The sequence below is a fragment of the Triturus cristatus genome, chromosome 9 (assembly GCF_964204655.1).
Source record: "Triturus cristatus chromosome 9, aTriCri1.1, whole genome shotgun sequence".
Taxonomy (NCBI): domain Eukaryota; kingdom Metazoa; phylum Chordata; class Amphibia; order Caudata; family Salamandridae; genus Triturus; species Triturus cristatus.
Window position 1 is genome coordinate 17,993,852 of NC_140592.1, and position 21,924 is coordinate 18,015,775.

At 44.7% G+C, this 21,924-nt stretch overlaps 1 protein-coding gene across 2 annotated transcripts in view; it reads left to right on the plus strand.

Moving 5' to 3' along the window:
• Positions 1 to 21,924, plus strand: part of LOC146797273 (deoxyribonuclease gamma-like) — a 160,749-nt gene that overhangs the window by 77,380 nt on the left and 61,445 nt on the right. For both annotated transcript variants that reach the window (XM_085624241.1, XM_085624242.1), the window contains exon 2: positions 4,437 to 4,542. In XM_085624241.1, coding sequence (XP_085480367.1) covers positions 4,462 to 4,542 — 81 coding nt within the window. In that variant the 5' untranslated portion in view covers positions 4,437 to 4,461. The remainder of the gene's footprint in view (positions 1 to 4,436; positions 4,543 to 21,924) is intronic.

Sequence of the window (21,924 nt, forward strand, 5' to 3'; positions counted from 1 at the left end):
TGGCGCTGTGCTCATGACGGAGCCGCTCCGTCATGAGCCACGGTTGAGCTGTGCTCATGACGGAACGGTTCCGTCATGACTCCGCCCATTTGCGTTGTCCCCCCGCACAGGCGGGGAAACAGCGTCGCGTAGGCGGAGCGGCCGCCAACGGCCGTGACATGACGGAACCGTTCCGTCATGAGCACACGGCCACCGTGGCTCATGACGGAGCGGCTCCGTCATGAGCGGGGAAGGGGTTAAGTGAGGCTTTGAGTTCCTTACACAGCTCTACACAGCTAAGAGATGCCTTGAATTGAGCTACCACCGCACAGAACCACACTTGTTACCGCCTACACGTGTCAGCAGTGCGGGTAAGTCATGTGGCAACCCTTGCAGAAGACATGTCCACAAACCTCTACATCCCTGAGATCTCACCCATCAAACACCAGGGATAGTCACTCACAACTCAGTGAGCTTGACATCTTTTCCTGACCTGGGGTCATAGCCATTCTCCCTACTGATTACTTAGGTTCACAAGTTTGAATGAGAGCCTCAGAGGCATCCTTAAGGTAAGCTTTCAATTCCAAAGCACAGAGATGCCATATTAAGAGCAAATTGTATGCAATACCAATAACATTAGGGCATGAAGTAAACATAGATGAAAGATTACTGCAACCTGCTCCTTAGGACTGGCACTATCCAAGACCATGTGATGTTACTGAATTTTTATACATATATATATATATACATATACACAACAACAACTCTCCAAATGACGGGAGCCCCCGTCGCTGCTGGGCGGCTTCAAAACGGGAATGGAGAATCCCGTGAATGGCTTCGCGCCAACAAACATCAGAAAATGAGGAAGCCACAACTCAATGACTTACTGGCATTTATTTCAAATGGATGGGCAGCATGTCAGTCCTTACACGCTACAACATTGCACACCTGTGAACAAGGCTATTTCAAGATGAAACGCGTAAGGGCTGACGTGCTGCCAATCCATTTGAAATAAATGCCAGTAAGTCATTGAGTTGTGGCTTATATATATATATGTATATCTATATATCTATATCAATATATATATATATATATATATATATATATATATATATATATATATATATAATCCACCAAACGTCCAAGCTTCTAGGGGCGCACGCCCAGCAGACTGCACCATCCGGTTTTCATTTGAGGAAAGACGTTACTGCTCCTTGGTGTATTCTCATATGACGCGGCGCGTGTAATAAATTGTGAAAACAGAACTGCCTGCGCAGGTCAGTATGCTAACGACCTTTGAGAAAGAGACAAAAGCCGTGAAACGCATCACGTCCTATGAGAATGCACCAAGGAGCAGTAACGTGAGTCTTTCCTCAAATGAAAACCGGATGGTGCAGTCTGCTGGGCGTGCGCCCCTAGAAGCTTGGACGTTTGGTGGATTATATATATATATATATATTTTTTTTTTTTTTCTCTGAAAGACATGGACAATATGGTTAGGAAATAGAATTTTTTAAAAACCTTTGAAATTCATTGAAAAATCCAAAGGGTACAGGGACGTTATAGTCGGGCTCAGATTTCACTGACACTGAACCAGTGAAATTCAGCAGTCAAAGCTACCTGAGCTAACTATAACTTACTCCCCCCAATGCACGGCTTATGACTTCACATATTACATCACTGATGACATGGTCAGTGACATCGCCGATCACATCACTCACTGATGACATCTTAAATTGCGTCACTGAATGAAAATACTAAATGATAGATGCATATATTTACTTATAGGGGCTTCAGCCCTCGTCATCCATTAGTCCGTTGTGTCATTCACAATTTTGTTCTGCCCACTAGAGCATGCCGCATCCAGCAGCCCACTTCAGCCATTGGCTAGCTTCACTCCGTGTGACGGCACCCTGCTCTTTCACAAACAGCACATGCACACGCAACGAGTAGCCTCCAGTGCAGGGAATATTATTGCAATATGCGCTTTTTGAAATATTTTTTCTTTTAGGCAATGCTTTTTTTCTTATTATTTTTGGGGGCCTTGCAGTCCTTCTAACAATAACGTTTTACAAAAATCATGAGCAAACAAAACAAGTTTTGAAAATGCAAGTTTATTGAGGTCCTTCTCGAAAATGCTCCTGCCTGCATCATTGACTGGTGCCAGTGCAGGCAGGACTGAGGGTAGCAACGCTCCCGGTAAGTAATCAGGACTTTCCCTCCATGTCGCCTGTTCTCGTACTTGTCATTACAAATGAGACATACCAAAGCAATCCTTTTGCCTTTGACTGACGATAAACAGAGAAGAAATATTCATGACAAACCACTTCACGCTTACACCTCAGCGCTTTATTATTGAACTACATTTAAGACAAACTTGAACGTAGAACTGCTGCACCGAAGTTGTTGTTGTCCATTTCGCAGCCGTGAAGCCTACATTGGTGAAAAACATATTTGCCGAGGACCACATGGACTCTTGCCAGGAGGCAGCCAAGCCTCGTGAAGACCTCCCATGCATGTCCTCTGGAGGAGAACGTCCGCCAAGGCACAGACCCAGGCTCTGGCTGATATTATTCATCTAATTATAGTAAATGTAGATGTTTTATGATCTTGAGTCGCCAATCCAAATGTCACAAATAAAATAAATCCGAATTTTGAAAGCTCCTGGTGCTCTGTAGATGTATCACAAGACTTCTTTAGCCATCCAGCAAATGCCACATCTCTTCTTCTGAAGAAGAAGCGAAGGAAAAAATACAGGTGAGAAAATCTCTTGCGATGCATTCACCACCAATTCAGGATCTGTAGGAAGAATCACTCCTTCTCTAAGAGAAAGAAATGGAGGGCAGAGGAGGGCACCCAGATCTTCTTCCCTTTGAGTCAAGGTAACTGCTACTCAAAAAGAGACCTTCTAAGTCAAAAACTTTGGATCAAATGATGTGATTGTCGTGCTGAAGAACCAACACGGCTGGGGCTATGGGGTGTGAGATGGGACAAGCCAAAGAAGAACTCTTTAGTAGTCTCCAACTGAAGGTTTCCATTCCTTAACATTGTCCCGTGGTTCCCTGAGAGCAGTGCTTAATTTGAGCCGGAGCTTTCTGGTGCTGAGCACCGGTACTTAATTGGTTTCCGGTGCTGAGCACCAGCACCTAATTGACAATACCACACTTAGGGCAGTCTGCCACAAGGTGGCGCTGCTCACGTAATTTAGAGATGAGAAGTATTTCAGTTGTTAGAGAAACCAATATACATTAAAAAATTACTAATACCTGACTCCCCAGCCATTCCTTTAGCTTTGGGGTCCTGGAAGAATCTGAACTGTTGCATTTACATCCAAAAGAGGTGGTTAGTAGTTGTTTTGGCAGCGATGACGAGGGCGATGGGTGGTGCAAGCTGCAGTGGCCTCCTGATCAGAGCCCTGGCACTTCATATTTTACAAATTAGGCACTGCCTGAGAGTGAGAACTGGCATTCACTGTGCCTTCAGGGTTGCAACCACTGAGCTTCTGTAGAACCTATCCAGAATAAATTCTTAAATTCCAGGCAGCTGCCATTCTAAGGGAGAAGTGTCCTTCCTCCTCTTCGTCAAAGAGCTCCAGCGCCCCTCCTGTAGATCACGCCAAAACCTTACGCCTCCCACGGTGAGGTGTAATGAGGAGAAATATCTTTCTATCTCCTCGTTATTCCCTCTTTCCACGTGGGCTGTATTCTGCAGCACACATAGAAAGAGGAACACGCCTCTTAAGATTGTTTTTGTGCAGGAAGCTGCCCCTTCCTGCACAAAAACAACCCTGCCTGCAACAGAGGAACCCTTACACCATGATGCAAGGGGGCCTGCGTTGGCGCTGGGCTGCCCAAACGATACCAGCGCAGGCAGAAAGCACAGGAATGCACCGTATTGCATAATTACTGTGCATTTTTTCACTTTGGCATAAGGCAGCAGAGCAAGGTGCCTCGCTGCACTGCCCTACCCCAAATTCCTGTAAATGAGGGCCTCTGTGCTGTGGTGAGCAGATACACATCCTTGCTGCCTGCCTTTCTGGACTCTTCTGGTCTTTGGCATGTTGAACTTAAAGCACAAATTGTATTTTTGAACAAAAGGGACACGTTCCCTTTAAGAATGTGTGTAATTGTGAGCCTGGGTTCGAAGGTGAGTTCCCCTGATACACACTTAAGTGGCACGCACATGAACATATCTATGTAAATATGTACTGTACGTGCATGTATGCTGGGCCCTGGGGGTGGGGGCGTGCCAGTGGAAAGGTCGCTGTTGTCCATCATGGCCTGCACACAGCAGTATGTGTTCACACGAGGAGGAAGCACACTTCCTGTGGACCGTGCTGACGTCACGTGCTGTGACCCGCAGCCTCCTTCCTCTTATCTGTCACGCACATGAAGCCCTTAGATAACACACCACCACCAGTGCTTGCCCTCACTACCGCTTTCTGTGTGCCTCTGCAGGGCAGGAACCCGAGGAGACAGCGCAATGAAGATCGCGGCATTCAACGCCAGGCGCTTTGGAATCAAGAAGTGTAACAATGAAGACGTCATGTCCGTCATTACTAGGGTGAGTAGAGAACTTTAACCGTCACAAGTAATGTGACAACCGCTGCTTCATGCTGAATGAGAGGGTTACAATGGGATTTGGAACTTTACTATTGGACTGCTGCCTTGGAAATGCCGGCAGGGCAGGAGAGGTGTCAGTCACTCAGTGTTCATTGAGAGTCAGTCACCAGGCTCACTTCTAACACACACTCGCCCCAGGAAGCTAGAAGAGATGGGGAAGGCAGGAGATGCCATCTTATGTTAATGTGACTGCGAACTCACCTGAGGAAAGGCAGAAGATGAGAAGACATTTTATGCTAATGTGACTGCTGACTCACCTGAGGGAAGGCAAGAGGTGCCATTCATTTTATGTTAATGTGACTGCTGACTCACCTGAGGGAAGGCAAGAGGTGAGATGCCATTTTATGTTAATGTGACTGCTGACTCACCTGAGGGAAGGCAGGAGATGAGATGCCATTTTACGTTAATGTGACTGCTGACTCACCTGAGGGAAGGCAAGAGGTGCCATTCATTTTATGTTAATGTGACTGCTGACTCACCTGTGGGAAGGCAGGAGATCCCATTGTACATTAATGTGACTGCTGACTCACCTGAGGGAAGGAAGGAGATGCCATTGTACATTAATGTGACTGCTGACTCACCTGAGGGAAGGCAGGAGATGCCATTTTATGTTAATGTGACTGCTGACTCACCTGAGGGAAGGCAGGAGATGCCATTGTACATTAATGTGACTGCTGACTCACCTGAGGGAAGGAAGGAGATGCCATTGTACATTAATGTGACTGCTGACTCACCTGAGGGAAGGCAGGAGATGCCATTTTATATTAATGTGACTGCTGACTGACCTGAGGGAAGGCAGGATATGAGATGCCAATTTATGTTTATGTGACTGCTAACTCACCTGAGCGAAGGCAAGAGGTGCCATTCATTTTATGCTAATGTGACTGTTGACTCACCTGAGGGAAGGCAAGAGGTGCCATTCACTTTATGTTAATGTGACTGCTGACTCACTTGAGGGAAGGCAAGAGATGAGATGTCATTTTATGTTAATGTGACTGCTGACTCACCTGAGGAAGGCAAGAGGTGCTATTCATTTTATGCTAATGTGACTGCTGACTCACCTGAGGGAAGGTAAGAGGTGCCATTCATTTTATGATAATGTGACTGCTGACTCACCTGAGGGAAGGTAAGAGGTGCCATTCATTTTATGCTAATGTGACTGCTGACTCACCTGAGGGAAGGTAAGAGGTGCCATTCATTTTATGTAAATGTGGAGCCTGACTCACTTGAGGGAAGGCAAGAGATGAGATGCCATTTTATGTTAATGTGACTGCTGACTCACCTGAGGGAAGGCATGAGATGAGATGCCATTTTACGTTAATGCGACTGCTGACTCACCTGAGGGAAGGCAAGAGGTGCCATTCATTTTATGTTAATGTGACTGCTGACTGACCTGAGGGAAGGCAGGAGGTGCCATTCATTTTAAGTAAATATGACTGCTGACTCACCTGTGGTAAGGCAGGAGATGCCATTTTATGTTAATGTGACTGCTGACTCACCTGAGGGAAGGCAGGAGATGCCATTGTACATTAAAGTGACTGCTGACTCACCTGAGGGAAGGCAGGAGATGCCATTGTACATTAATGTGACTGCTGACTGACCTGAGGGAAGGCATGAGATGAGATGCCATTTTACGTTAATGTGACTGCTGACTCACCTGAGGGAAGGTAAGAGGTGCCATTCATTTTATGCTAATGTGACTGCTGACTCACTTGAGGGAAGGCAAGAGATGAGATGCCATTTTATGTTAATGTGACTGCTGACTCACCTGAGGGAAGGCATGAGATGAGATGCCATTTTACGTTAATGTGACTGCTGACTCACCTGAGGGAAGGTAAGAGGTGCCATTCATTTTATGCTAATGTGACTGCTGACTCACCTGAGGGAAGGCAAGAGGTGCCATTCATTTTATGCTAATGTGACTGCTGACTCACTTGAGGGAAGGCAAGAGATGAGACGCCATTTTATGTTAATGTGACTGCTGACTCACCTGAGGGAAGGCATGAGATGAGATGCCATTTTACGTTAATGCGACTGCTGACTCACCTGAGGGAAGGCATGAGATGAGATGCCATTTTACGTTAATGCGACTGCTGACTCACCTGAGGGAAGGCAAGAGGTGCCATTCATTTTATGTTAATGTGACTGCTGACTGACCTGAGGGAAGGCAGGAGGTGCCATTCATTTTAAGTAAATATGACTGCTGACTCACCTGTGGGAAGGCAGGAGACGCCATTTTATGTTAATGTGACTGCTGACTCACCTGAGGGAAGGCAGGAGATGCCATTGTACATTAATGTGACTGCTGACTCACCTGAGGGAAGGCAGGAGATGCCATTGTACATTAATGTGACTGCTGACTGACCTGAGGGAAGGCAGGATATGAGATGCCATTTTATGTTTATGTGACTGCTAACTCACCTGAGGGAAGGCAAGAGGTGCCATTCATTTTATGCTAATGTGACTGTTGACTCACCTGAGGGAAGGCAAGAGGTGCCATTCACTTTATGTTAATGTGACTGCTGACTCACTTGAGGGAAGGCAAGAGATGAGATGTCATTTTATGTTAATGTGACTGCTGACTCACCTGAGGGAAGGCAAGAGGTGCCATTCATGTTATACTAATGTGACTGCTGACTCACCTGAGGGAAGGCAAGAGGTGCCATTCATTTTATGCTAATGTGACTGTTGACTCACCTGAGGGAAGGCAAGAGGTGCTATTCATTTTATGCTAATGTGACTGCTGACTCACCTGAGGGAAGGTAAGAGGTGCCATTCATTTTATGATAATGTGACTGCTGACTCACCTGAGGGAAGGCAAGAGGTGCCATTCATGTTATACTAATGTGACTGCTGACTCACCTGAGGGAAGGCAAGAGGTGCCATTCATTTTATGCTAATGTGACTGCTGACTCACTTGAGGGAAGGCAAGAGATGAGATGCCATTTTATGTTAATGTGACTGCTGACTCACCTGAGGGAAGGCAGGAGATGCCATTTTATGTTAATGTGACTGCTGACTCACCTGAGGGAAGGCAGGATATGCAATTTTATGTTAATGTGACTTCTGACTCACCTGAGGGAAGGCAGGAGATGAGATGCCATTTTATGTTAATGTGACTGCTGACTCATCTGAGGGAAGGCAGGAGATGAGATGCCATTTTACGTTAACTTGACTGCTGACTCATCCAAGGGAAGGCAGGAGAATAGATGCCATTGTATATTAATGTGAGTGCTGACTCACCTAAGGGAAGGCAGAAGATGTCATTTTATGTTAACGTGATTGTTGACTTACCTAAGGGAAGGCAGGAGATGAGATGCCATTTTAACTAAATGTGACTTCTGACTCATCTGAGGGAAGGCAGGAGATGCCATTGTACATTAATGTGACTGCTGACTCACCTGAGGGAAGGCAGGAGATGCCATTTTATGTTAAAGTGAGTGCTGACTCACCTGAGGGAAGGCAGAAGATGCCATTGTACATTAATGTGACTGCTGACTCACCTGAGGGAAGTCAGGAGATGCCATTGTACATTAATGTTACTGCTGACTCAGCTGAGGGAAGGCAGGAGATGCCATTTTATGTTAATGTGACTGCTGACTGACCTGAGGGAAGGCAGGAGATGAGATGACATTTTATGTTAATGTGGCGCCTGACTCACCTGTGGGAAGGCAGGAGATGCCATTGTACATTAATGTGACTGCTGACTCACCTGAGGGAAGTCAGGAGATGCCATTGTATATTAATGTGAGTGCTGACTCACCTAAGGGAAGGCAGAAGATGCAATTTTATGTTAACGTGATTGTTGACTTACCTAAGGGAAGGCAGGAGATGAGATGCCATTTTAAGTAAATGTGACTTCTGACTCGTCTGAGGGAAGGCAGGAGATGCCATTGTACATTAATGTGACTGCTGACTCACCTGAGGGAAGGCAGGAGATGCCGGTGTATGTTAAAGTGACTGCTGACTGACCTGAGGGAAGGCAGGAGATACCATTGTACATTAATGTGTCTGCTGACTCACCCGAGGGAAGGCAGGAGATGCCATTGTATGTTAATGTGACTGCTGACTGACCTGAGGGAAGGCAGGAGATGCCATTGTATGTTAATGTGACTGCTGACTCACCTGAGGGAAGGCAAGAGATGCAATTTTATGTTAATGCGACTGCTGACTGACCTGATGGAAGGCAGGAGATGAGATGACATTTTATGTTAATGTGACTGCTGACTCACCTAAGGGAAGGCAGGATATGCCATTGTATGTTAATGCGACTGCTGACTCACCTGAGGGAAGGCAGGAGATAAGATGACATTTTACGTTAATGTGACTGCTGACTCACCTGAGGGAAGGCAGGAGATGCAATTTTATGTTAATGTGACTGCTGACTGACCTGATGGAAGGCAGGAGATGAGATGACATTTTATGTAAATGTGGAGCCTGACTCACCTGAGGGAAGGCAGGAGATGAGATGACATTTTACGTTAATGCGACTGCTGACTCACCTGACTTGGGGGGGGAACACATTTTTGGAGAATCCCGCCCATAGGTGCTGGAGGTATGGGTGAGGTAGAATCGGGGGGCTGCACCCCCACCAAATAACCATACTGGTGTTCAGAAGGTGATGGAGCAGTAAAGAGTCTTTTAAATGTATCTTGTCAAAGTTGCTGTTCCTTTAAAGATAAAGTTCAAATGTCAGAGTATATCTTCCTGGAAATTGCTGCTTTCTCTTTTTTGGAGATTGGTGTTTACTTTTCTTTTTCTTACTGCAAGTTGAGAGGATTTTGTAAAATGAACCACGTGACACTCTTGTTGGTGCACAGACAGTATGAACGGAAGGCTGTAGGAGATCTTTTTTTTAATCCCAAGAACATGTAAATATATGTGTTTGAACTGTGCAAATATTTCAATATACATCAACAGTTAGAAAAGCACAAATGAAGCATTTTTTATAATTCTAGAGTGTGATGAAACAGACATTTCAATAGGCTCAAAACAAATTAAGACACTTTACTTGGTGATGCACACATTGAAAATGCTAATATTGGCTGAGAACCATTTCCACACCTCATCATCTGAGGTCTCTATTGTTGTACAAGTAAAGCTGCTTGTCAGTGCAAACTTTGTGGCCGCTCCAGTGGAAAATGTGCTGTCTCTGAATGCCGGTGGCTGCCACAGGATGCTTTAGTAGTATGTTTGCAACATTCTGCACCCAAATGCACTACCGCCTACATACCACACCCATACCACTCTCCTGCTGAAAGGGTCTGGCTCATGTGCTACACATGTTCTTTGTGAGACGCTCAGATTTTTCACAATCCCTGTGACATTGGTGATGTAACACTGATGGCAGCTACCCCTCTCTGAACATTGTTCCAGCTGCACTTTACTACAGTGTGTATCATTTTCCTGACCCGTCACTTTACTACAGTGTCCATCATTTTCCTGACCCGTCACTTTACTACAGTGTGCATCATTTTCCTGACCCGTCACTTTACTACAGTGCGTATCCTTTTCCTTACCAGTCACTTTACTACAGTGTGCATCATTTTCCTGACCCGTCACTTTACTACTTTGTGCATCATTTTCCTGACCCGTCACTTTACTACAGTGTGTATCATTTTCCTGAACCCTCACTTTACTACAGTGTGTATCATTTTCCTTACCCGTCACTTTACTACGGTGTGCATCATTTTCCTGACCCATCACTTTACTACAGTGTGCATCATTTTCCTGACCCATCACTTTACTACAGTGTGTATCCTTTTCCTTACCCGTCACTTTACTACAGTGTGCATCATTTTCCTGACCCGTCACTTTACTACAGTGTGCATCATTTTCCTGACCCGTCACTTTACTACAGTGTGTATCATTTTCCTGAACCCTCACTTTACTACAGTGTGTATCATTTTCCTTACCCGTCACTTTACTACGGTGTGCATCATTTTCCTGACCCATCACTTTACTACAGTGTGCATCATTTTCCTGACCCGTCACTTTACTACAGTGTGCATCATTTTCCTAACCCGTCACTTTACTACAGTGTGTATCATTTTCCTGAACCCTCACTTTACTACAGTGTGTATCATTTTCCTTACCCGTCACTTTACTACAGTGTGCATCATTTTCCTGACCCGTCACTTTACTACAGTGTGCATCATTTTCCTGAACCCTCACTTTACTACAGTGTGTATCATTTTCCTTACCCGTCACTTTACTACAGTGTGCATCATTTTCCTGACCCATCACTTTACTACAGTGTGCATCATTTTCCTGACATGTCACTTTACTACAGTGTGTATCATTTTCCTGAACCCTCACTTTACTACAGTGTGTATCATTTTCCTGAACCCTCACTTTACTACAGTGTGTATCATTTTCCTGACCCGTCACTTTACTACAGTGTGTATCATTTTCCTTAACCGTTACTTTACTACAGTGTGTATTATTTTCCTTACCCGTCACTTTACTACAGTGTGTATCATTTTCCTGACCCGTCACTTTACTACAGTGTGTATCATTTTCCTGACCCGTCACTTTACTACAGTGTGTATCATTTTCCTGACCCGTCACTTTACTACAGTGTGCATCATTTTCCTGACCCGTCACTTTACTACAGTGTGCATCATTTTCCTTACCCGTTACTTTACTACAGTGTGCATCATTTTCCTGGCCCGTCACTTTACTACAGTGTGTATCATTTTCCTGTATCCTCACTTTACTACAGTGTGTATCATTTTCCTTACCTGTTACTTTACTACAGTGTGTATCATTTTCCTGACCCGTCACTTTACTACAGTGTGTATCATTTTCCTGAACCCTCACTTTACTACAGTGTGTATCATTTTCCTTACCCGTCACTTTACTACAGTGTGTATCATTTTCCTGACCCGTCACTTTACTACAGCGTGTATCATTTTCCTTACCCGTTACTTTACTACAGTGTGTATCATTTTCCTTACCCATAACTTTACTACAGTTTGTATCATTTTCCTTACCCGTCACTTTACTACAGTGTGTATCATTTTCCTTACCCGTTACTTTACTACAGTGTGTATCAATTTCCTGACCCATCACTTTACTACAGTGTGTATCATTTTCCTGAACCCTCACTTTACTACAGTGTGTATCATTTTCCTTACCAGTCACTTTACTACAGTGTGCATCATTTTCCTGACCCGTCACTTTACTACTTTGTGCATCATTTTCCTGACCCGTCACTTTACTACAGTGTGTATCATTTTCCTGAACCCTCACTTTACTACAGTGTGTATCATTTTCCTTACCCGTCACTTTACTACAGTGTGCATCATTTTCCTGACCCATCACTTTACTACAGTGTGCATCATTTTCCTGACCCATCACTTTACTACAGTGTGTATCCTTTTCCTTACCCGTCACTTTACTACAGTGTGCATCATTTTCCTGACCCGTCACTTTACTACAGTGTGCATCATTTTCCTGACCCGTCACTTTACTACAGTGTGTATCATTTTCCTGAACCCTCACTTTACTACAGTGTGTATCATTTTCCTTACCCGTCACTTTACTACGGTGTGCATCATTTTCCTGACCCATCACTTTACTACAGTGTGCATCATTTTCCTGACCCGTCACTTTACTACAGTGTGCATCATTTTCCTAACCCGTCACTTTACTACAGTGTGTATCATTTTCCTGAACCCTCACTTTACTACAGTGTGTATCATTTTCCTTACCCGTCACTTTACTACAGTGTGCATCATTTTCCTGACCCATCACTTTACTACAGTGTGCATCATTTTCCTGAACCCTCACTTTACTACAGTGTGTATCATTTTCCTTACCCGTCACTTTACTACAGTGTGCATCATTTTCCTGACCCATCACTTTACTACAGTGTGCATCATTTTCCTGACATGTCACTTTACTACAGTGTGTATCATTTTCCTGAACCCTCACTTTACTACAGTGTGTATCATTTTCCTGAACCCTCACTTTACTACAGTGTGTATCATTTTCCTGACCCGTCACTTTACTACAGTGTGTATCATTTTCCTTAACCGTTACTTTACTACAGTGTGTATTATTTTCCTTACCCGTCACTTTACTACAGTGTGTATCATTTTCCTGACCCGTCACTTTACTACAGTGTGTATCATTTTCCTGACCCGTCACTTTACTACAGTGTGTATCATTTTCCTGACCCGTCACTTTACTACAGTGTGCATCATTTTCCTGACCCGTCACTTTACTACAGTGTGCATCATTTTCCTTACCCGTTACTTTACTACAGTGTGCATCATTTTCCTGGCCCGTCACTTTACTACAGTGTGTATCATTTTCCTGTATCCTCACTTTACTACAGTGTGTATCATTTTCCTTACCTGTTACTTTACTACAGTGTGTATCATTTTCCTGACCCGTCACTTTACTACAGTGTGTATCATTTTCCTGAACCCTCACTTTACTACAGTATCATTTTCCTTACCCGTCACTTTACTACAGTGTGTATCATTTTCCTGACCCGTCACTTTACTACAGCGTGTATCATTTTCCTTACCCGTTACTTTACTACAGTGTGTATCATTTTCCTTACCCATAACTTTACTACAGTTTGTATCATTTTCCTTACCCGTCACTTTACTACAGTGTGTATCATTTTCCTTACCCGTTACTTTACTACAGTGTGTATCAATTTCCTGACCCATCACTTTACTACAGTGTGTATCATTTTCCTGAACCCTCACTTTACTACAGTGTGTATCATTTTCCTTAACCATCACTTTACTACAGTGTGTATCATTTTCCTTACCCGTTACTTTACTACAGTGTGTATCATTTTCCTTACCCATCACTTTACTACAGTGTGTATCATTTTCCTGACCCGTTACTTTACTACAGTGTGTATCATTTTCCTTAACCATCCCTTTACTACAGTGTGTATCATTTTCCATACCCGTTACTTTACTACAGTGTATCATTTTCCTGACCCGTCACTTTACTACAGTGTGTATCATTTTCCTGAACCGTCACTTTACTACAGTGTGTATCATTTTCCTGACCCGTCACTTTACTAGAGTGTGTATCATTTTCCTTAACCATCACTTTACTACAGTGTGTATCATTTTCCATACCTGTTACTTTACTACAGTGTATCATTTTCCTGACCCGTCACTTTACTACAGTGTGTATCATTTTCCTGAACCGTCACTTTACTACAGTGTGTATCATTTTCCTGACCCGTCACTTTACTACAGTGTGTATCATTTTCCTGACTCGTCACTTTACTACAGTGTGTATCATTTTCCTGACCCGTCACTTTACTAGTGTGTATCATTTTGCTGACCCGTCACTTTACTACAGTGTGTATCATTTTCCTGACCCGTTACTTTACTACAGTGTGTATCATTTTCCTAAACCATCACTTTACTACAGTGTGTATCATTTTCCTGACCCGTCACTTTACTACAGTGTGTATCATTTTCCTGAACCGTCACTTTACTACAGTGTGTATCATTTTCCTGACCCGTCACTTTACTACAGTGTGTATCATTTTCCTTAACCATCCCTTTACTACAGTGTGTATCATTTTCCATACCCGTTACTTTACTACAGTGTATCATTTTCCTGACCCGTCACTTTACTACAGCGTGTATCATTTTCCTGAACCGTCACTTTACTACAGTGTGTATCATTTTCCTGACCCGTCACTTTACTACAGTGTGTATCATTTTCCTGACTCGTCACTTTACTACAGTGTGTATCATTTTCCTGACCCGTCACTTTACTAGTGTGTATCATTTTGCTGACCCGTCACTTTACTACAGTGTGTATCATTTTCCTGACCCGTTACTTTACTACAGTGTGTATCATTTTCCTAAACCATCACTTTACTACAGTGTGTATCATTTTCCTGACCCGTCACTTTACTACAGTGTGTATCATTTTCCTGACCCGTCCAGGTCGAGAGCCCATGCATGTGACTCAGGACAGGATCGGTGCTCCACAAACCTTGCTTGAGTACAGTTGATATCATATAATCTTGCTTCCCATGTAATCATTTCTTGGGCTATGTAGAGAACACGATAAATGGACACCCACTGAGTAACTCTCAGCAACTTTGTCATGACATGGGGGTATTCTTGAATTTTCTTTTTGTTTTAGTTTTTAATTACTTCAAATAAATATCACTCAGTTCAGTGATATGATGGTATGTACTTAATTGAGACATTGAGAAATATTAAAAACATATATATTGTTTTACATTTTAACGTCTTTGTCGTGTTTTTTTCATGACATTTGTTTTCTGAGTTACATCGTCGGATGCCTCACTTTGTGTTTTGACTCAGAACCAAGCCCGAGCCCTGGCTCTGCTCTAGCCAAGCCTTCCCGTGTCCTTCCAACGCACCCCTGCCCCTCCCCCTCTTCTAAATGTAGTGTCTCCTAAGCCCTTTGCAGAGTTAGTCACATATCAGTAGGTGGGGAAAGAGTAAGTCACTAAACCCCCATGCCTCCCCTCTTTAACATTCAGTACACCTGGGGAAAAGTCAGTCATGAGTCACGCTCCCCTTTGAAGGTGGTAAGGCAATGAAGAGTCAGTCACTAATCCAGAAGGGTGGGGGCAGAGTCAGTCACAAACTCCTTTCTAGCAAGGGGCAGGGAATGTGACAACAGTCATGTCACATTCACCTCATGAAGAGAACACTCACATTCACACGTCAGGCTGTGCCAGTGGCATATTCCTGTCTTTACATCCGAAACTGATGTGTGACTGGCTCTGCCCCAGCCCCACCGTCCTATCAGAGGAGAGACACGCTTGATTTTTGGGAAGTCTCTCTGCTTACGTGAGAATGCTTCGCTCTCTGTCCAAGCAGGAAGGGACTGCAGGCTGTGGTCTCAGGCCGGTCACGTGGTCACAGTATAATAACCAAAAACCATCACAACACAGGATGACGCAAGGGGGCGGGGTCTTCACGCAGTGTGCTGTTCCTACATAAGACAAACATTTCAAAATGAGCGAGTATTCTGACATAGGCCGCAAAATACTTTAAAATACACTTGAGTCATAATAAGAGGACAGTTAAAAAACCTGGGCACAAATGGTGCTTTTCGGTAACAGCTGGTGAAGCTGTCCTAGTGCCGTATTGGGTACCAAATGTTTCGAGGTACAACCTTCAAGGAGTAATTAAATATTCACAAGCCCAAGTAAAAGCCCCAACCCTTCCTCTTAAAGCCACATCTTCTGCGGTCCGTTTGAATGTTCCGGCGCTGTCTCCGGGAGGCCTTGCTGACTCTGCGGAAGTTGGGAAATGTTGCGTTAACCTTACAGAATGTTGTGACAGAAGAAAGGTTTCCAGCCTGCGCAGCCCAGGGGATGGCTGGTGACGCATATGATCGCGGACAAACGGACAGTGCGCAGAGCCCTCCTTGGAATTAGTCTCCACGAACGAAAATATAATATATGAATACAAACTCCCGAGAAACTGGGTACCCGTGTATTGCACACTTAACAAGTGAAATATAACATAACTTACGTCACAAAGAGAATGACACAAAATAATATGAAAGAAGAGAGTGAGAGCAGTAAATGTTTATTGTTTGATTCATAAAAAAAATCTTGCAATAAGATCATAACAACCAAACATATAAGAAAGTTGTAAAGATAACTCTATAAAACAGTTAATTTAAATTACTCCTCCTCAGCCGACTGCAACCACATATGAAAAGCACAACTCTGGAAGTCAAGGTGGAAAAGTGTCAGTGCGAGGTTATTCACGTGAATTCAAATGTGGTTTGGCTTCAAAGTTCGTCAAAGTGCTGGACCAATTGGACTCATTTACAAGCCCCTTGCGCCGCGGGTGCGCCACGTTTGTTTTATGCAACTCCGGCGCAATCAGTGCACCACACTGCGTCATATCTACACTGTTGCATTCAGTCGAATGCGTCCGTTTGTAGGGCCCTGCATCATACCATACCTGCGCCAGGTATAATGTATGCATGGTCGGTATTCCCACGCAAAAATCCACGCAGAACGGGTGCTGTGAGATGTATATTTCACTGCATCACTCTGTGACTTGAGTGCGTCAGAATCCTTACGCCTGCTCAGACCAGGCGTAAGGATTGCCGCAGAGCTTTTACAATATGTGTTCTGACTCATTGCTGGAGTTTCGTTAGATTTACGACCAACTCCAGCGCTGCGTCACTTTCGAGCTAACAGATGCGTCAGAATTTCTGACGCATCTATTCATCCTTGCGCCATGGAGCCCTGCATTGTAAATACAGAGCAATCCATGGTGTCGCATGGGCATTCGGCGCAGGTGCAAGGAAACTGACGCGCCGATACCTCAGTGTCTTGTAAATGAGGCCCATAAAGTGTCCGCGCAGAGGGATTCCGGTGGAAAATGTAATGCTCATTCATGAAGGCCAGGAAACGACAAGTAGGATGAATGTTCAAGCCTTCCCTGTAGATGGTCATAGCCTGCTGTCAGTTTAAAAAGAAGGTTAATATGTAAGGACATGTAACACACGCCACAAAACATGTCATGGTATGACTTGGTTAGCATAAGACGAACTGCCACGTCATAACATAAAGTCCAACATGGAAAGGGATAGAAAAATAGCTTGTATTGGAGTAAATTCACCCAAGAGTGGGCTGCCTCGTACATAAACGCAGATTGTCCTGTGACGTCATTCATGAAATCAAATCTTTAATGTTGTGATAAAAGGTTAATGTGTATTTTCATTTTAATCATCTGTGCTAGTTGACTGTGACGAAATAAGCTATGCCTAATTTAAAACCAAGACACCATTTTCTAGTTTAATATATAAAGCGCTTCTACATTAAAGCAAACCTAAGACAACAGGCCGTGGCTGCAAAAGTCAGTAATTCAGAGTGAAAAATAAACTTGGACATCTGAAAATACAAAATAAAAATACAAGAATTCCGATATAGTACCCAATCTACCTGGGCCCCCCAACACATTTATTAATGACGCTTAGCACAGGAACCAGTGCCTATTGGTTGCCAGAAGTGCTACGCTGGCACTTCCGCTTTGAAATAAGAAGTTCACAGGTTATTGTTCTGTAACTATCAACCCAGCAGGGTCTGTGTCTACAGTATCCCTGCGCCCTGAGTGCCTACAGGAAACTGTGTGAGTCCTACTCAGTGATGTCACTTCCTGCAATTTGCACAGAGGGGGGCATGGCTCAGTGGGGTAGGTGAACTCTTCGTAGGGGCGTGTACAGTAAAGTCAATAGCTAACATTACTTCCTGTATGGTCCCTTTCAGTGATGTCACATCCCGGGACTAGAACTGTGGGGGCAAGGGGCTCCAGTCTGTGGCTTGACCTTGGATGGACAGTGGGGCGTGTATCCTAATCCTATCCCTACTATCTTTGAAGATGGGACGTGGTGGGCCACAGTTTCCATCCAATCAAGAAAGAGGGGAGCTAGAAGAGATAGTCATCCATTCTTCTTCCATAGCTTATGTCATAAATCAAAAAGGGGAATGGATCACTTGTAACTAGAAGTAGGGGTTCTTAAATCTTTGTTTGAACCTTTAACACCTAAATAGGTGTTATGAGAACCCTCAATAGCGTATTTTAGGATGGTGTGGGCGGTTTATCTTGATTATCCGCCTTCAGAATACGCGTCAGCATTATCCTTGGGTCTCTTGTGTTCCATGCTGCCTCCACCTGGAGGGAACCACTACTTCTTAGTAGTGATCAGTAATATTGGTGCAAAAGTGGTGATAGTGAAGTTAAAAGTGTCTTGCCCACACTGCCCTCAAGGAATAAAATTTAATCTGGTGGGTGTGGGGGGAGACTATTAAAAATAAGAAAAAGTGGTGCTGTAGGTTAAATTATGTAACCAGAGCACATTAGGTGTCCATATCAAAAGGTCGACATGTTTCTGCCCATCTAGTGCCCCAGGAGGGGGTCGTGGGGCATTCTTCAGGACCTAATCGTAGTGAGAGCTGGTGATGCCCAGTTCTAGAATTTGGAATATGGCTGTCTTCATAAATATGATAGCTAGCAATGTCTCAAGATTATTGTTACCTATAAAAAAAATGATTGAAATTAATAAGAGACAATCAATGATACGAGCACCATATTTGGTGTTTGCTGAATGTTGAAAATTAGGTGAAGAAGATTACGGAATAAACAAAAAAATTGGCAATTCTTTGTGATACTGTAGAGCAACATATACAATGGCAAATCTCTAATATACTCTGTAAGAAAAAGCCCTGGAAGTGAATATCTATTGATACGGTACGTAGATCAAAGTGCCAGGCATATTTTTCGATATATTTCCCTTGGTCTGTAAACTATTTGGTTTGGTTAAAAAACACAATGTTCCCAATAACGGAATTCGTACAGAGCATTGCGCTAAATCGTCAACAAAACAGTTCAATAAGGAAGTTCATTCTGTAATTTGGGCGATGTTTTCAATTAATATACTTCTAGATGGTATAAACATATGAACTAAATGCAAACCACAAGGAAAACAAGGGTAGGGCGGGTTACCTTGAGAAGTGTCCGTATTTCGGCTTTGCCTTACCAGCATTAGCGTCTCGCCTATATTGGTAGAAAAACGGGGAAGGGGAGGGAAGGGTGAGGAAGGGGAGGTAGGGAAGGGAAAAGGGAGACAAGGGCATGGGAAATTACGAATACCGTTAGATTGTTGTTCGTGAAAGCGGCTTCTTGATCGTCAGGAGGATTGTCCTTCCGTACCTCCTTTGCGGGCTGAGCACGACTTGTGCTGACGCTGGCTTGCAGGGCTCGTGGTGAACGAGATCCCGTGTCTTGCCGATTTTTACTCTGTGTGTAAAAACTAACAAAGGACTCAAGAATTGTTCGTAAAAAGTGTTCAATAAAGTGCAACTGACATGAGTTCTTGTCGGTTGAAAAAGGTAGAGCCACTATACATGGTTGGGATAGACCAGAAAAATATTATGAGGATTGGATCTGTGAGATGCCGATGTGGCATTCTGGAAAAAAGAGGAGTAAGGAGCAAGTCAGAAAAACCGTCTTCTGGCGTATAAATCAGATTGCAGCAACTGGTCAGGTGACATGTACATTATTTGAAAGTAAGCCAAGGTATATTATCGTTCAGACCTTTAGTATCTGTACTGAGGCGGTGGACCCACCTCTGTTCCCTTTCAAAAAGAATTCTTTCAGCATTGTTCTTGCATCCTACCAATGTTTCGATTATGATCCATTTTAGATCATCCACAGAATGTTCCCACACATGTGACTTTAGGTCAGGGAGGAGAAGGATATGCTCAATCAATCGATCAGTCAATCAGGGGTTTGTAAAGCGCAGCTACTCACACACGAGCGTCTCATGGCGCTGGGGGGAGGGGCGACGGCTCCATTGGTTGCTGGGGTCATCGGAAGAGCCAGATCTTGAGGTCCTTCCTTAACGTAAGCAGTGTAGGGCATTGCCGGAGGTGGAGGTCGTTTCAGGTCTTGGCTGCGAGCTAGGAAAAGGACTATCCACCCGTTCTGGTCTGGTGGGATGGTGGCCTGAGAGAGGTCAGCTGATCGGAGGTGTCTCTTGGGTGTGTGGAAGGAGAGGTGGTTGTTTGGGTATGCTGGTCTGATGTTGTGGAGGGCCTTGTATGCGTGCGTGAGCAGCTTGAAGGTTATTCTTCTTTCGGCGGGGAGCCAGTGGAGATCGTGGAGGCCGTGGGTGATGTGGTTGTGATGGGGGATGTCTACGATCAGTCTGGCTGCGGCGTTCTGGATGGTCTGGAGCTTGCAAAGGAGTTTTGTGTTGATTCCAGCATAGAGGGCGTTGCCGTGGTCCAGTCTGATGAGTCTGCTGCTGATGAGCGCGTGACAGTTCTTCTGGACTCGGATGGGATCCATCTGAAAGCCTTTCAAAGCATGCGGAGGGGGCTGAAGCATCTGTTGGTTCATAGTGAGTGATGAGTCCAGTAAGATGTGGAGGTTTTGTGCATGGTCTGTTGAGGTGAGGGGGTTTCCGAGGGCAGGGGGCCGCCAGGTGTCGTCCCATGCTGAGTGGGTGGAGCCCAGGATGAGGACTTCTGTTTTCTCAGAGTTGAGTTTCAGGCAGCTCTTCTTCATACATTGGCGATGGCTTTCATGCCTTCTTGGAAGTTGTGCCTGGTGAGGGAGGGTGTTGTCAGCTTAGGAGATGATGTTGAGCCTGTGGTTTCTGACGATGGTTGCATGGGGGGCATGTAGATGTTGAAGAGGGTGGGACTGAAGGAGGATCCCTGGGGTACTCTGCATCTGGTCTCTGTCGGTTCTGAGAGATAGGGCGGGAGTCTGACTCTCTGTGTTCTGCCTGTGAGGAATGAGCGTATCCAGTCAAGGGCCTTTCCTCGGATGTCGGCGTCGTGGAGTCAGGTGGCTAGTGTGCATTGAGAGATGGTGTGGAAGGCTACCGATAGGTCCAGGAGGATGAGGGCTACCATTTGGCCCTTGTCGAGGAGGGTGCGGATGTCATCAGTGGCGGAGAGGAGGGTGGTCTTGGTGCTGTGGTTGCTGCGGAATCCGGATTGAGAGATGTCCAGCACATTGTTGGCTTCAATGAAGTTTGCCAGCTGGGTGTTGATGGCCTTTTCGATGACCTTGGTTGCAAAAGGAAGCAGAGAGATGGGCCTGAAGTTCTTGATGTCCGTTGGGTCTGTGAAGGGTTTCTTCAGGAGGGAGTTGACTTCGGCGTGTTTCTAGTCATTGGGGAATGTGGTGGTCTCGGGGGAGCAGTTGATCATCCGGCGTAGTTAAGGCACAATGACCGTGGTGGCTCTGTGGACGATGTTGGGGGGACAGGGGTCTGAGGGTGCTCCAGAGTGGATGCTCTTCATTGTCTTCTGTCATGAGCGGGTTCCAAATGAGTAGGGCCTGTTGGGTGGCATTGCTAAGGGTGGGGGCTGAGGTCTTGGTTGTCGAAGTTGTCATAGAGCGTCTTAATCTTGAGGTGAAAAAAGGTGCTGAGTGTCTTGCAGAGGTCTTGGGAGAGTGGGACTTCTGTTGTTTCGCTGCCGGGTTTGGCTAATTCCTGGATGATGGAGAGGAGTTCCTTGGAGTTATGGGCATTGGAAAGGTTTCTGTCTTAGAAGAAGTTTTTCTTTGTGGATTTGATGAGTTGGTGGTGTGCCATGGTGGCTGTTTTTAAGCCAGAGCGTGCTTCTGGAGTTTTGCTGTTTCTCCATGTCTTTTCCAGCCGTTGGCGGGAGCGCTTGGATTCTTGGAGTGACGTGGTGAACCAGTTAGCTTTCTTGTTGTGTCATCCTGTAGCTTTCTTGAGGGGGGCGAGTGTGTTGGCGCAGTGAGTGATCCAGTGGTGGAGGTTGCTTGCCATGGTGTTGGTA